At 43.4% G+C, this 15,506-nt stretch overlaps 2 protein-coding genes across 3 annotated transcripts in view; both read left to right on the top strand.

The window, feature by feature from the left end:
- Positions 1-11,208, top strand: part of AOX1 (aldehyde oxidase 1) — a 69,908-nt gene extending 58,700 nt beyond the window's left edge. For both annotated transcript variants that reach the window (XM_055573053.1, XM_055573054.1), the window contains 9 exons: positions 15-110; positions 1,981-2,109; positions 2,803-2,877; positions 4,768-4,820; positions 5,804-5,918; positions 6,686-6,751; positions 8,901-9,089; positions 9,601-9,768; positions 10,656-11,208. In XM_055573053.1, the coding sequence (XP_055429028.1) occupies positions 15-110; positions 1,981-2,109; positions 2,803-2,877; positions 4,768-4,820; positions 5,804-5,918; positions 6,686-6,751; positions 8,901-9,089; positions 9,601-9,768; positions 10,656-10,706 (942 nt within the window). In that variant the 3' untranslated portion in view covers positions 10,707-11,208. The remainder of the gene's footprint in view (positions 1-14; positions 111-1,980; positions 2,110-2,802; positions 2,878-4,767; positions 4,821-5,803; positions 5,919-6,685; positions 6,752-8,900; positions 9,090-9,600; positions 9,769-10,655) is intronic.
- A 681-nt stretch (positions 11,209-11,889) lies between these two features.
- LOC129646617 (aldehyde oxidase 1-like) overlaps positions 11,890-15,506 on the top strand; it is a 69,949-nt gene continuing 66,332 nt past the window's right edge. Inside the window, exon 1 of the mRNA XM_055573055.1 lies at positions 11,890-12,344. The gene's annotated coding sequence lies outside the window, so the exon portion shown is untranslated. The remainder of the gene's footprint in view (positions 12,345-15,506) is intronic.

Raw genomic sequence — 15,506 nt, forward strand, 5'->3', positions numbered from 1 at the left:
TTTTTTTTGCTTAGGCTGCTGCCCTGGTTCACATTTATCTGGATGGGTCTGTGCTGGTGACTCATAGTGGAATTGAAATGGGGCAGGGGGTCCACACTAAAATGATTCAGGTAAGAAAGCAAGTCATTGGATGAAGCTAGATGTGTGCTTGTGGATATGTGTATAAGGGAGAAACGAGGGTTGTACATTTTCTGTTCCAAAATAAAAAGGATAGGAGTCTTTAACTTTGACTGCCTCAACGACTAAGCTCTTCACAGAAACTGGGTAAGCAAGCCAGTTCTGTACCTGACCCTCCTAAAAGAATGTGGCAGAATAGGCAGTGGTTGTCTTATTGCTAAAGAAGGTTGTAGATCATTTGCTGCTTTCCTTTGAATGTATTAACAAATGTGCTGGGGTTTCTTTTCTTTTCTTTTTTTTTTGAGACTTTGCTGAGAAATAAAAAGATGTGTAAATTCTGATGCATTGCATTATTTTTCGCCATTTTTATAGTAGGACTCTGAACAACTGGTGATATAAAGCACATTTGATCATTCTAACCAAACTATCACTTTTCTTTTGGCTCAATTATTTTAGAATAAGTTTTAGCTGTTTCTATTTTGATAATCCTTATAATATTACAGATTATAAAACATTTGAAAAGCAAACTTTTTTTTTAAACCCTGCACACTTTTACCACTTAACAGTAATCACTGTTTTGTGGTTTTTCAAGACTTTTTTTCTTTTTCAATGACTTTGACGTTTCTTTGTCAAAAAACCACAAGCACTCTGTTTGCATAATTTTGTGTCTTGGTTTTTTCCACCTATCTTGATACAGAACGAGCATTTCTTCCTGTCATTAAGAATTTATTTGTTGCATGTGGATGTATGTATAATTCCCTTAACCATCCCCAACTGTTAAACACTCTAGTGGACACTTCTGTCCATAAGCCTGTGATCAAATCAATGGCGGTTTTTGAAAATAAGTTCTCAGGAGTGGAATTACTGGGTCACAGAATAAGCCTTAAATCATTTGGCACTTATTACCAAATCGTTTTCCAGTAAGTATCCATCATATTACACCACTAGCCAACATTCTATGTTATGGACTGTTAAAAAAAAAAAATCCTAGGTAATGTGATAGATGAAATTACCTCATTATTGCTTTAATTTGCACTTTTCTGATTATAGGGGTGCTGATTATATATTTTCTTTCATATTATCACTTGCTTGAGAATTTTCTGGTCATTGCTTTTTCCCTCTCTGAGGTGAGACTTAAGTGTTTTCCGTATTGAGCCACCAGAAACCTGTCTGTCCTAAGCCTATACACTTTGTGCAGACAGCCTTCTGAGAGCCAGTGGCGGGGAGGCCTCTGTATACTTATGCCGTTGCCAACTCTACTAAGCCATACTGCTAGTGGGAAAGAGAATCTGGGACCAGCTGAGACTAGTAGTATGATTTTCGCTCCATCACTGAGCACAAAGGAAGAATGGAACAGCCAGCAAAGTCCTTATGTTGGCCAATGGCACTGGCACCATTTACTTCTGGGATCTCGAGCAGGCTCTGTTGCTTTAACAAGGCCGTTGTCCTTTCTCTTTCTGGAGCATCTCCAGAAATCTGGATAAAGCATCTCCTCTCTGATGAAGTCAGCTTTGCTAGAACTGTGCAGCGTGCAGAGGTGTAAGAGAGGCCTCAAAGGTGTTGATTTCATGATGATGGAGTTATAAAGCATTTCCTCCTGCCTTAACTTTGGAGGGCTCACCTCCTCTCTAGGGTGCTTTTGTGCTAAAGAAAGTCAACGAAGAATAAAGTGTGTTCAGGGCTGCAGGGGCCAGACCAGCTGCAGGGTTTTAGACAAGAGGGACTTCTTGTGGCTGGAGGGACTCATGGTCCTGTCACTGGTCTCTGCTGGGTGTGGAGGGCTCCACATACATGCTACCATGGGGTATATGCACAGGTCTATGCCTAACCAAAGAAAAGTGAAAGATCTCTTCCAAAATCCAGGTGGTGAGTCGTGAGTTAAGGATGCCACTGTCCAGTATCCACCTCCGGGGAACAAGCACAGAAACCATCCCTAATACAAATCCCTCTGGAGCTTCCCTAGTGGCTGATTTCAACGGGTTGGCACTAAAGGTAAAAATCATTCAGTGGGGCCTAGATCATGAACTCCATCAAGGCTGGAGCTCAGGAGATGTTGAGAATCCATCCAGTTCTTGTCTACTTCCCACCCGCTCTTGGGGAAAACAGCCTTCCCCCAGGTTGGGGGCTCAATCAGTGTTCAGCACTGGCCACTCTCCTGAGTGGAAGATGCCATCCCCTTTCCCCCTCACTCCTGACAACTCACTGATCCCCACGTCCTAATCCATTCTGCTTAGAAATCTCCCTTTCTGGTTCCAGGTAACAGTATCATGGCTGCTTTGGTTCAAACTCATGCCTCTTGCCAGGGCCATAGCAAGGCTCTGCCTGTCTACCTCAGTTTCATTGCCTTTCACTCTCTCTTCCCGCAGCCAGAGAAAGCTTCCCCACAAAATAAATCTGTCCACGCTGTGCTTACAAATGGTGGCCAGTAGTTTGCCAACAGTTTTTCTATTAAGTTCTGAGCTCTCAACAGGGCTGTACAAGGCTCCCATCCTAGGTGGTCTGTCTTTAAGACTAGCTCGTGCTTCACCCCTACCCCCATGAGACTTTTCTCATCACCTCTTACAGGTTGGTCTCTTCCTTCTCCATGTTCCATGGGCCTCTTAAATAAGCCTATGTAAGGTCACTTATCATGTGGTTTTGAAGTTGGTGTTTATGATCATAATGTTAACTGAAAAATATCTCTAGGATGCTTGTCAGACTCTTCTGAAACGCCTTGAACCCATCATCAGCAAGAATCCCAGAGGCACTTGGAAGGATTGGGTAAGAATTACTGTTTCTGTGTGTAATGTTAGAAAAAAAAGTAGAGAGAGTGAGAGAGAAATATGTGAGTCAAATATCAGTGGAAAGGGCACATTAAAAGGTATTACACTTATATTATGATCGAGGCCTTTGGCTTTTGGCTCACAGCATGTGGAAATCTTATCATAGGATGATGGCAGAACTCCTGCTTCTGAGACAATTCTCTGTTAGAGAACAGAAAGTTCCTTTTGTTTTAAGCGAGAATTAATATTTCTTCCTAAGGAATCTAGGTATTTTCTTGATAATAGCTATCAATCTATCTGTTCTCTTTTGCTGCTTCTGCTGCTAAGTCGCTTCAGTCGTGTCTGACTCTGTGCGACCCCATAGCCGGCAGCCCACCAGGCTCCCCCGTCCCTGGGATTCTCCAGGCAAGAACACTGGAGTGGGTTGCCATTTCCTTCTCCAATGCATGAAAGTGAAAAGTGAAAGTCAAGTCGCTCAGTCGTGTCCGACTCTTTGTGACCCCATGGACTGCAGCCTACCAGGCTCCTCCGTCCATGGAATTTTCCAGGCAAGAGTACTGGAGTGGGGTGCCATCACCTTCTCCGCCGTTTTCTTTGCGGGGGGTTCTATTGTTCCTAAAATTGGAAGATAATACCACGGTCACTCTGTAAAAGTAAAAGTCACATAAGCACTCATTTAGAAAGAGAAAGCCAAGCCATTTGGGTATATATTCAACTGCTCCCTTTGATCTACTTACAATCTAGTTGGACAGGAAGACACATCCTAAGATCAACTAGGAAACTATTCAGAATCATGGGTTTTAAAGTACCAGATGGTGTGGAATGGATACCCACTGAAGACTGGGTGTATTTGTCATACCTACAGTTCTAGGATGTTAAGTCACATTAAAGCACTGGTCTGGAGGAAATAACATTGGGAAATCCTACTTAGAAATGGTCCTGCTATTCCATCGAGTTAGGACTCATTCTGTAATTCATATTAATGAGCGCTCTCAATCCTTTCTGGGCATCTTTATTTCTGCCCTCTGCCCAGTGCTGCCTGAGAGAGTCTGACTGGAGAAAGATGGAGTGCAAGCAAGTCGCTCTTCCACCATAATGGAATGCTGCCCTCCATCCCATTTTCTTCTGTGATGGTTACACTTCTCACCTTTTTCTTTCTCAGACCTAAATTGCATCATTTTTTATCCTAGTCAGCTGTGTACACTGCAGTCAGGAGAACTTTTAGTGTAAATGGTACAATTTAGCAAGATTGTACCCATCTCTAAGCCTACTACGGACAGTGAAAGTGACAGTCACTCCGTTGCTTCTGACTCTTTGAGACCCCATTGACTATACCATCCATGGAATTCTGCAGGCCAGAATACTGGAGGGCGTAAGTGTTCCTTCTCCAGGGGATCGTCCCAACCGAGGGGTTGAACCCAGGTCTCCTGCATTGCAGGCAGATTCTTTACCAGCTGAGCCACCAGAGAAGCCCAAATGGATACTTGATATTAAAATTAAACATCTGACCACCTTTGGTTTCCTGAAATATTCCGTGTTAATAAGCTAAGTCTTTCCAGGTGACTGGATGAAATCCTTCACAACCAGAACATGTGTGGGCAGCAGTCGTCCAGTCTATAAGTGTAAAATACTGTGCGAGTCATTTATTATGGTGATATGCATTGAACAAATGCCATTCCTGTAAGCACTGAACCACAAATTACCCACAGAAGGTGGAAAATGCTGAAAGGAATAAATTAATGTTGATCCTTCCGTGTTTTTACTCCTGATCGCTTTATTTAACACAAAGTAAAATTAAAATGTGAGTCTTGAGTGACTCTTACTTTAAACAAGTAAGACTCTTACTTTACTCTTTATTGCATCACATTGTACTCTTTTTTTTTCCCAGGCACAGGCTGCCTTTAATGAAAGCATTAGTCTCTCAGCTACTGGATACTTCAGGTAAATAGTCCTTTTGATCATATGCTATGGAAAACAGCAGTAGTATTTGAAAGTAGAGTTTCATTTCTGTTTGTACTTCCGGCAAAAAATGATTTTGTACTTTCTGTTAACCCCGTGCAATCTATAGTAAGATAAATACCATTGTCTAGATTGACAAAAAAATAAGAAATTTAACAGTATCTATGTGTTTGTTGTCAAGATGCGGAACAACTAGAGCTCAGAAACTTTGGAAAGCAATCTATCAAATTATTTAATGGAGAGTGAAAGCCATCAGGAGGCAGAGAGATATAGAGAGTCGCACCTGATTGTCTCTCTTTGCCAGTTCTTGTGGGAGTCTGAGGGCACTGGCAGGGTAAGCCCCTCCAGGCTAGGAGGAGAGGAGGAAAGAAGGATAGAAAGTATTGGTCAGCTGCTGGCCTATGCTTCTCTTCTACCATGATATTCATTTGGTGTCCTTAAGAAGAGCTGGGAACAGAGCAGTCCTTGGAGCCTGATGCAGAGTGCTGGCAAAGAATGAGAGCCAGGGGGCCTGACCCCACCTACAGAAAGCTGAATCCTGGGGCCAGAAAGAGAAACCGACAAGGGTGCACCTTTGATGTAGTATTTGGTGCTAAATCCAGTTGGAATTCCCCAAGCCTGATTACAACAGGATTACATGACCCCATATAAACCAAAAACAATAGGATGAATATCCAAACGATCAGCAGTTAACCTCCAAGCCTAGGGCGTTAGTGGCAGGGAGTGGTTTCCTGTTTTTATCAGACAAAACAAGTTTAATAAGAAAGAAAGAAATATTTATTCATTCCACAGCTTTACTCCTTATATTATGTGCTGCACATCTTTGAATCACAAGTGTGCTCCTCTCGTTTTTGCTGGGCGTGCAAATTGGGCACAGCTCCTTATGGGTCTGTTTACTTATTGTGGTCTGCAATGAAGGGGCTTGATCGTTTAACAACACTCCTCAAAAATTCTGTTTCCTCCAGGGGTTATGAGGCGAACATGAACTGGGAGACAGGCGAAGGCCACCCTTTCGAATACTTTGTTTATGGAGCAGCCTGTTCCGAGGTTGAGGTAGACTGCCTGACAGGTGCTCATAAGGTCAGTACCAATTTGGGAAGGTCTTTGAGCTGAACTCTAGATCCATTTATTTTCCACATATTCCATCTGTCTGAGCACTAGAGAGGCACCACGTAATTGGCGAAGGATAGTTTCTCTATATTACCAAAGGAAATAGGAGCTCAGCAATCACCTTGGTGCAATGGTTAGAAAGCAACTGGCAGCCTCTCTTCTTTCTGTCCCTGGCCTCCTAAATGGGCACAGGTGTCCCCGCCAGCCTGGCTGGGCCTGCTATCCTCTTCCTCCTCTGTAGGTTATCAGAGAACTTTTGGTTACCAAGCTGTAATGTTAGATTTAGTCTCTCCTCTGCTCTAAAAATTCATAATCTAAAATGGCAATTTTTTGCTGATGAACCCTGAGTTCTTGATTCAGAAACTATCACCCGGCCAGCTGGACTCTTGAGGGCAGAGTGTGGTGGTGGCCAGGAAGTTTTGCAACAAGGATCAGGAGGGCCATAAACATTTCCTGTTTTCTGTGGCGTGTGTTCTATTTGTTGTAGTGGATTCAACCGAATACATTACATCCCTCAGCTGGAATCAAAGCCAAGTAAATATTTTCCTCTCCTGTTGTTTGCAAGAAAAAAAAAAAAAAAAAAAAAACTACTTAAACTGCATGAGTCTTTATATAACTTTGAAGTTATACATAATAAACTTTGTTGCTTCTTTTTCCTGAAATATAATGTGTCTCAACTTTGTCTTCCCAAGTTGTATTCATGAAACTAAACATTTTGACTTGTTTTTAATTACTAGAACATCAGAACAGACATTGTCATGGATATTGGCTACAGTATAAATCCAGCCCTTGATGCAGGCCAGGTATGTGGAACTAATGTTCCTCTCTCCTTGTTTGTAAAAGTCAACACTGCTGGGGGGTCTGCCAGGAAAACATTCCACTGGCTTACTCATCTTCTTTTTAAAAAATATATATTTATTTGTTTTCAATATTTTTGTGTGTGTTTATTTTTTAATATTTCTTATTTGGCTGTTCCAGGCCTTAGTTGTAGCATGTGGGATCTTTAGTTGCAGCATGCAGGGTCTAGTTCCCTGGCCAGGGAACAAACCTGGGTCCCCTGCATTGGGAGGGTGGAGTCTCAGCTACTGGCCCAACCTAGAAGTCCCCGATTCATCATCTTCTTGTGTTTGGTGTGTGTGTGTGTGAATCACTCAGTAATGTCTGACTCTTTGCAACCCCATGGACTGTAGTCCACCAGGCTCCTCTGTCCATGGGATTTCCCAGGCAAGAATAGTGGAGTGGGGTGCATTTCCCTCTCCAGGGGATCTTTCTGACCCAGGGAGCAAACCCGGGTCTCCTGGACTACAGGTGGTCTCCTGCATTGCACATGGATTCTTTATCAACTGAGCCACTAGGAAAGCCCGCCCATCATTTTCTTCTTCTCTCCGTTTAGTCAGAATCTTTCTGTTCAGGACAGCCATAGCACTCAAACCTCTTATTGTTTAAAAAAAGGAAGGGAACAAAGGTGTTGTAGGTAGTTTTTGAAAAACTGTGCACTTTATGACTGGGGACCTTGAAAGAGCAGGACTGAGCCTAGAGGCAGCAGCATGAACCCCACGCCTGTGGGCTAGAAGTAGGATCCAGGACTTAGTGCTGAGTCCGGGGAAGGTGATGGGCTCTGGCTTCAGGGTTGAGATAGCAAACATCAGAGAGTTACAGCACAGCTGCTGATGGGTAGCCTATTTTGCCCACAGATATTTTATAATTTAAATTTTAAATAATTAACAAGATTGAAAAATTACAAGCTGTTTTACATGAATTTTCACATGTCTAGCATCTCTTGGATACACAGAAAATTTGCCATCAGGGAGCTATCTTTCCATGAGGAAAAGTCTATTGGCTGCCTCTTTAGAGAGTCACATGCTCTCTGGAAGCTTCTCTCACTTTATCTACCTGCCTTGGCACCAGGGTGCTGTTCAGCTTCCTATTTCCAATAGAGAATGTAGTCTGAGGGACCCTCTGGTTAGGACCTTGACAGGAAAGTGGGAAGAACTTATGGATTGGAGGAGTCAAAGCAGGCAAAGAATGAGCAGGAAGAGGTGTTCTGGGTAGGAGGAAAATGGAGGGAATTAACCTAAAGAAAGAGCTGAGATTCCGCACACCTTCTGTTCAGGGCTGGCAGTGAGGATAAGCTGATGGCAGCAGTCTCCTGTGTCACAGGGACTGGATGCGAGGCTGGAGGCAGGGAGTGAAAGAGGATTGTGTTGGTAGAAACCTCCCGAGACAGGCATTTCACTTAGCAGGTGGAAGGGACTTGGCCCGGGGAGCAGTCTGGAGTGTTAGGAAGACTGTTCTAACGTTGTGGTAGAGAAGAACATCTCTGTTAGTAGACAGAAGTGAGGATGGAGAAAATGTGGCTGCAGGAAGGAAGGAAGGGAAGAGAAGACCCAGAAATCAGAAACCTACATGGAATGGTAATTTCATGCATGTGCTGACATCTAAGAACTGGAGCCTTTTAAAGCTGTAAAGGAAGCTCAGGGAGCACACAGTTCAAACCCTTCATGTTACGATGGAGGAGACAGTCCAGAGACGTGAGGCCAGCCAGCTGATGAGCGAGGGGTAGGGGGTGAGCCGCCAGGGTTCCAGAGCTTTGAGAATCTCTCCTGGGGTGCTGAGGTCTATGGGCAAACTGTCAGAGAGGGTTTCACCTGCCTCATAGGCAGAAAAAAATCAAGATGTTTGGGCTACGGGTTCTCTGAGGGCTCTTCTGGAGCTGCAGCTTTAATGCCAGGCTGAGATTCAAACTCACATTCTTTGACTGAACTTAGCACTCAGAGAGATGTTCAGACATGCTCTAAAGTGAACTTGTAAGGAAACTTTCAGAGACAGGCTCCAAAATATGCAAAGAACCCTCTTAAACTACATTTTTAAAATTCAGGCAAACAGCATGAAGTTGAGATGCTCCTATTGGCTGTATTTTCTCATGTATGGAATTTTTCTTTTTTGCCTCAGATTGAAGGTGCATTTATTCAAGGCATGGGACTTTATACAATAGAGGAACTGAATTATTCTCCTCAGGGTGTCCTGTACACCCGGGGCCCGAACCAGTATAAAATCCCTGCCATCTGTGACATCCCCATGGAGCTGCACATTTCTTTTTTGCCTCCCTCTGAAAACTCGAATACCCTATATTCGTCTAAGGTAAGCTGTGCTCCATGAATAAATGAGTGTTTATGTGATATCTGTGCCGGGAGGGAGGGGCTACATTAATCTCTTGGTTGATTGGTTTTTTGTTTTTTTTTTCTGGGAGTATAGGGGGAAAAGCCCGATTAAACATTTTAACTTTAAAGTAATTAAACATTATAAATTTCTTTAAAAATACTTCAAATTGTGGACACAAGCTACTATTATCATCAGGTTGCATCTGATTTTTCATCTTCGTGCCAGTAATCAGCATCATGCCTCTATCTGCTCTCTCCCTTTGGGGTCATTTCCTTCCACTGGAATCCTCAGAATAGAAATACTGAGCTAAAAGAATGGATTAGTTTATTAAAGGAAAAAGTTGCATATATAATATTTAATGTATGCATACATGCACATGTGTACTCATAGATGGGCACATACATGAGATACATCCATTCATATATATATATATACACACATACAGAGAAAGAGAGAGAGTCATAATCTAGTTGACTTGTTTCCCTACCAGGGTCTGGGAGAGTCTGGGGTATTCCTGGGGTGCTCAGTGTTTTTCGCCATCCACGATGCAATAAGGGCAGCACGACAGGAGAGAGGCCTGCCTGGACCACTGAGGCTCAACAGTCCACTGACTCCAGAGAAGATTAGAATGGCCTGTGAAGACAAGTTCACAAAAATGGTACGTTCTGCTCCAACAAGTCTGATTTGTTTCCCCTGTCCTTGTAACTAAGTTTCGTTAGCCCACCATGGTGGTTTTCCATGGAAGAAAAGTTGACAGGAATCTGAAGACAATTGAGTGAGACAGCAGCCTGCCTGCAGTGGGGTCATCTCTACACCATTTAAAAAGAAAAGTTCAGTCTTCATTCAGCAATTGTATGCTCCTCCTTAGTTTTGTTCCCTTCCCAGGACACATTAGTCAGAAGTTCAGGAACTATGCTCTGATCCCAAGAAACCCAGGCCAAGAATATGGGCCACCCCAACATTCGTAACTTCCTCTACCCAAGCCATGGGAGTCTGTGCGGTTCCTGATGAGAACCCCAGAGAGGGAGGGATCCTTTCCCTCCCACCAGTAGCAAGAATGCCTCCTGCAACACCTGGGTCAAGCAAACATCTCCACTCTCCGTGGGCATTTTCAGTGATGGGATTTTTAACTGTGGGAGAAGGTCATGCCATTCAGAGTGACCCCTCTGACTATAAACACGTTATTCCTTAAATTGAGGGGAGAGCCCTGTTCTATACAACCTCTCGTGGTGGCTCTTCACGGTACCCCTTAAAGCTCTTCCAAAGCCCCGGGAATCACCTCTTCACTGTGGAGAAGCACAGACGCTGACTCCTCCTGTCCTCTTTTCCGCTTCAAGCCTGAGATGACTCTCCTGGCTGCCCTGCCCAGTCTGACCCTTGGTCCTCTCCTTGACTCCTCCATGTTTCTCATGCTGTCATGGTTGGCTCTCTCATTGTCCTGGTCACCCTCTGGGTGGTTTTTATCCTGTTTTATAATCTGCTCTTTTTCACATGTCATAAACATCTTCCAAGTTGCCAACATCCAAATTTGTCTTTTTATTCCAGATTCCAAGAGATGAACCTGGATCGTATGTTCCTTGGAGTGTACCCATATGAATCAAATACAAACCTCTGGTGAAGATGCGGTGATTCTTCCAACAAAGCAGTCTATCCAGTCTCAGTGCTCTAGGGTGATAGGTCTGAAAGACAAATTTTCACAGTTCAGATATCATTTCACAGAGTATTGCTTTTATAGGATGCTGATTTTAAATGTTCTAGTTAGAATCTGATAGATATGCTTAAGCAATTTAGAAACCATATTTTAAACGGCATAAATGCTAACTGATTTCCTCTACAATGATATTCTTTATTATTCTGTCCCTTACTTAGACCCATCCAGCTAAATAGAATGGAAGATGATGATTTGTATGTGATTCATAGTTGCCTTGCATCCACCCACAGAAATTATACTGTCTAGTAAAAGGCAATTTTCTAAATGATTTTATTAGTGTGAAATGTAAAGTTGTCATTTTCTTGTCCCCATTTGCTTTCCCCATCTGTTGTCAGAATGGATAGCAGGTACTATACGGAACCAAAAATAAAAACAGATAAATTGAACTTCATCAAAACTAAAAGCTTTGGTGCTTCGGAAGACACTTTGAGAAACCGAAAAGACGAACCACAGAATATGGGGAAATATTTGCAAATAATATGTCTGATAAAGATCTAGTGTGTGGAATATCAGAATATATTTTAAAACACTTGCAACACAACAATAAAAAGATAAATAACTCAAATTTTAAACGAGCAAAGGAATTAAATAGACATTTCTCTAAAGATATCTAAATGGCCAATAAGCACATGAAAAGATGCTCAAACTCATCAGTCATGAAGAAAAAGGAAGTAAAAATCACAATGAGGTATCATTTTACACCCACTAGGATGGCTATAACCAACATGATGGATAATAGTACGTGTTGGCAAGGATGTGAAGCAACTGGAACTCTTACCCATTGGCAGGAAGAATGAAAATGTAGAGATCCTCTGGAAAATAGTTTGGCATTTCCTCAAAAAGTTAAACATGTAGTTGTCATATGACCACTCTTATATATATACCCAGGAGCATTGAAAACATATGTTCAGAAAAAATCTTGTGCACAAATATTCAGAGCATTATTCATAATAATCAACGTGCAAACAATCTAACTCTATTAACTGATAACAAAATGTGATAAACAAAATAGCCACACAGGGAATGTTACTGAGCCATACAAAAGAATGAAATTCTGATACATGCTACAATATGGATGAACCTTGAAAACATTGTCTAAGCGAAAGTAGCCAGACACGAAAGGCCACATATTGTATGATTCCACCTATATGAAATGTCCAGAACAGGCAAATTCAAAGAGACAAGAAATAGTTGCCAGGCCCTAAGGGGACATGGGGGATGGGGCAGTGAAGAGTGAATTTTATGGTATGTGAATTGCATCTCAAAAAAAAGCACATATGAAGGGAAAGAGAAAAATGTGGAAAGGATGGAGAAGTTGTGAGAATCACAAGAAACTTATCCCAATGGCCTTTAGTGACAGGAAACCTCAAAGGGGGCTGAGCAGCAGCAAGACATGATCATTGAAAAACCCTGTTTCCGTTAACGGCAGACAGAAGCATCTGCAGTGACGTATGGACTAGAGGCTGGAGTGGAATACCTTCTCCCTGTCACACTCTCAACTCTTGACTCTTGTCTCAGGGCAGGTAAGATGGCACAGCTTCTTCAGTGGCCTCAGACTAAAGACTAAGGTCATTCTTGCTATGGTGGCACTTGGTTACATTATATCCCTTTAAAGAGCGGATTTTCTCATTTGTACCACAAATGATTATGGAGCACCAATTATGTGCCAGGCACTGTTCTAGTCACTTAGAACACAGCAGTAAGTGTAGTCAACAGAGATCCTTGCCCTTGTGAAGATGATAATCTAGTGAAGGGAGACGAACAGAAAACAGCGCATATCATTAAATTATGGTGTGTGAGTGATGGAGACAAGTGCGGAGGGCGTACTGAAAGTAGAGCAGGTTAAGGCTGACGGATGGTGAGGGTGGCCTGGAGCAGGCTGAGCTGGATGCATCCGGAGGTGAGACTGGCGAGGGGCTGAGCCAAGCAGGTACCTGGAGGAAGCGAATATCAGCATTTGTGGGCAAAGTTCCACCCGCTTGGGAAGTGGCGGGGGGAGGGTACCTGCCTACCTGTGGACCACCATGGCTCCTGTGAGCCTGGAACAGGCCTGGGGAGGGGCAGACATGCAGAGCCTTGAGACCATTGTGAGGACATGGGCTTTTCATCTGAATGAAGAGAAGTAACCTAAACTGACACATTTAAAGGCTCGTCCTGGATAATATCATGACACAGATCATATGAGGGCGCATTCTTATGACTCACAGCTTCTCAGTCTTCCCCGAGTTTTCTCTTTCTTCTTTCTCCTCTTCTCCTGTTGTACCTCCACCAACCCCTCCTCCAGCCCATCTGTAGACACTGGGGTTCCCCAGGGAGTCTCGTCTCTCACGCCCTCTCCCTTGCTGGCGCCTTCGCTCCTGTGGTTTCTCTCACTCAGGGTCCAGCTCTGAAAACCCAACTTGCCTGTCCCTGCCATTTGCAAGTCACACAATCACCTCCAACTTAATGGTTCCCAAACAGATCTCTTCATCGCAGCCATCCACAAGATGCTAAGCCAGAGGCAGGGATGGGGTCGGGGTAGGGGGTGGGGGTGACGCAAGACTCTCTGTTCCCTCCGTGCAAGAGTCCGTCAAGCCCACCTGGGAGAAATACCTTACATCTTCCCCTCACTCTCTTCACTCCCATGGCAACTATGTTGTTCCAAGTCACCGTCATTTTCAAGCTGACTATTGCAGTAGTCTCCTTAGCTTTGCCCTGCATTCGTTTTGCTTCCCTTCCAAACCATTCTGCAGACTAAAGCCAAAGTCAAAAGTTATATGTAAGAGTTTGGATACACAGACACATACGCACACTATGATCATGTTACATCCTTGCCTGAAACTCTGCCATGGCTGCCACCACGGCTCCAGATCCCTAGGGTGGCAAGCCTGCCCTTGGTGACCTGTTGTTCCCTGCCTATCTCTCCAGCAGTATCTCATGACTCCTCTCTTTTGCTACGAGCATGGATTTGAATCCTGTACTCTCTGCTCTGACACTCAGCAGTTTTGTGGCCTCGAGCAAATGTCCTCACTGGTCGTCCCCTCCCACCTCTTCCCCAATTCCAAGGCTAAGCTAGCCCACAACATACACCGTTTCTGCCCATTTTCCTCCTCTTGGCTTTTATGTTCTGTTCTTTTCCCCCTTTTCTCTGTCCTCCTGATCTCCTTTTTCCTTCCTCTTTCTGCCTCTGTCTTGTGTCTGGCAAGGCGCCCCCTTCACAAGTCATGAGCCCTGCACAGAGGAAGGCCATTTCTCAACTTTGTGTAATGTGAACTTGACATCTCCCAAAGGGCCAGTGGAGATACACAGGGACACATGCTCACCTCGTAACATGCAAGGTTTTGCTGAGACGAGAACCTGCAATGACCCTGACTTGAGAGCTGGTATCAGCTCTCCCAACCAGAGTCAGTAAGGAAAACTCCTTTCCTCATTGCCTCCCACTCCCCAGCCACCATCAGAATCCTGACCTCCCTGTTTCACTCCAAGACCTTCCAAGACAGGGTGCATGCCAGATCCCTGCCCCACTTGCCTCCTCCAAATGTACCAATCACCAAATCAAGAAAAATAAACACATTTCAAATCCGTAGTCCTTTGAGCCAGACTCCAATCTCTTGAGACATCTCTTGGAACAAATAACCCAAACAAGCAGAAGCTGCTTTTCCGTTAATTCCTCATGAAAACACAAATATCTCTCAAGCCTAAAATGCTCTTCCTTGTTACACAGATCCTATCTCTCCCTTAAAATTGGGCCTCTGTGGATTCACCATCATATGTGTGAATTAAGATTAGTTTCAGCTGAAAATAACTCAAACTCAAAACTAAGTAGTTCAGATAAAGTACCAATCATTTTTACTTTTACATAAAGGATATCTGGAGAGAGACATTGCATTCTGGGCTGGTTCAGAAGCTTCACAGTGCCATCTGAGATCCAAGTTTCTTCTTTTTTCCCTGTTGCCATTAATATGTTGCCTTAGGGTCTAAAGTAGCTGCTGGCATTCTATCCATTTCATCTTTATTCCAGGCATGAGGAAGAAAGAAAGCCTGCTAGGAGAGACAACTAAAAGTTTCTGCCACCATTATTGGCTCTTCTCCATGTTATTATGTCCCAGCCTGCGAGATATCATCCCTCCCTCCTTAATGTCCTCATAGCAAATTATACATATCAAGTTATTCATTTAAATTAATTAACATGTGTTACATCCTTATCATATGCCCCCAGCACCTAGTTCAGCGTTAGACATGAAGAATAGTGGATGGTGATTTCTCTCAGGATCAAGAGAGGCTGATGCATACACAAATAATTGTGATGTAGGGTAACAGGTTCTGTGAAAGATGTGTGGACACTGACCATGGGAGCACAGAGGAGGATGGTTGCTTGGAGCAGAGAGTGGAAGGCAAATATTAGATGGTTGCACAGCCATCTGAGAGAACATCTGAGCAGGGCTTCAAACGGCATCCAAGATTCTTACAAGTAGAGAAGAGAGGAAGGACTTTCAGGGCAGTGGGAATCCGATAAGCAAAAGATAAAAGTCCCTGTGCTACTAGGACCAGCCACTTCTGGTTACAGTTCATGTGACCAGAGTTCATGGGTTGAGTGGCAGATGATGGAAAGTTTATCAAAGAAGTCTTATAGCTATGGGAAAGAGTTTGAATTTCGTCTCCTATTCCAGAAGCTGGTAGAAATTCACCTACTCAATGTATTTCTT

This window comes from Bubalus kerabau, chromosome 3, assembly GCF_029407905.1.
Source record: "Bubalus kerabau isolate K-KA32 ecotype Philippines breed swamp buffalo chromosome 3, PCC_UOA_SB_1v2, whole genome shotgun sequence".
Taxonomy (NCBI): Eukaryota; Metazoa; Chordata; class Mammalia; order Artiodactyla; family Bovidae; genus Bubalus; species Bubalus kerabau.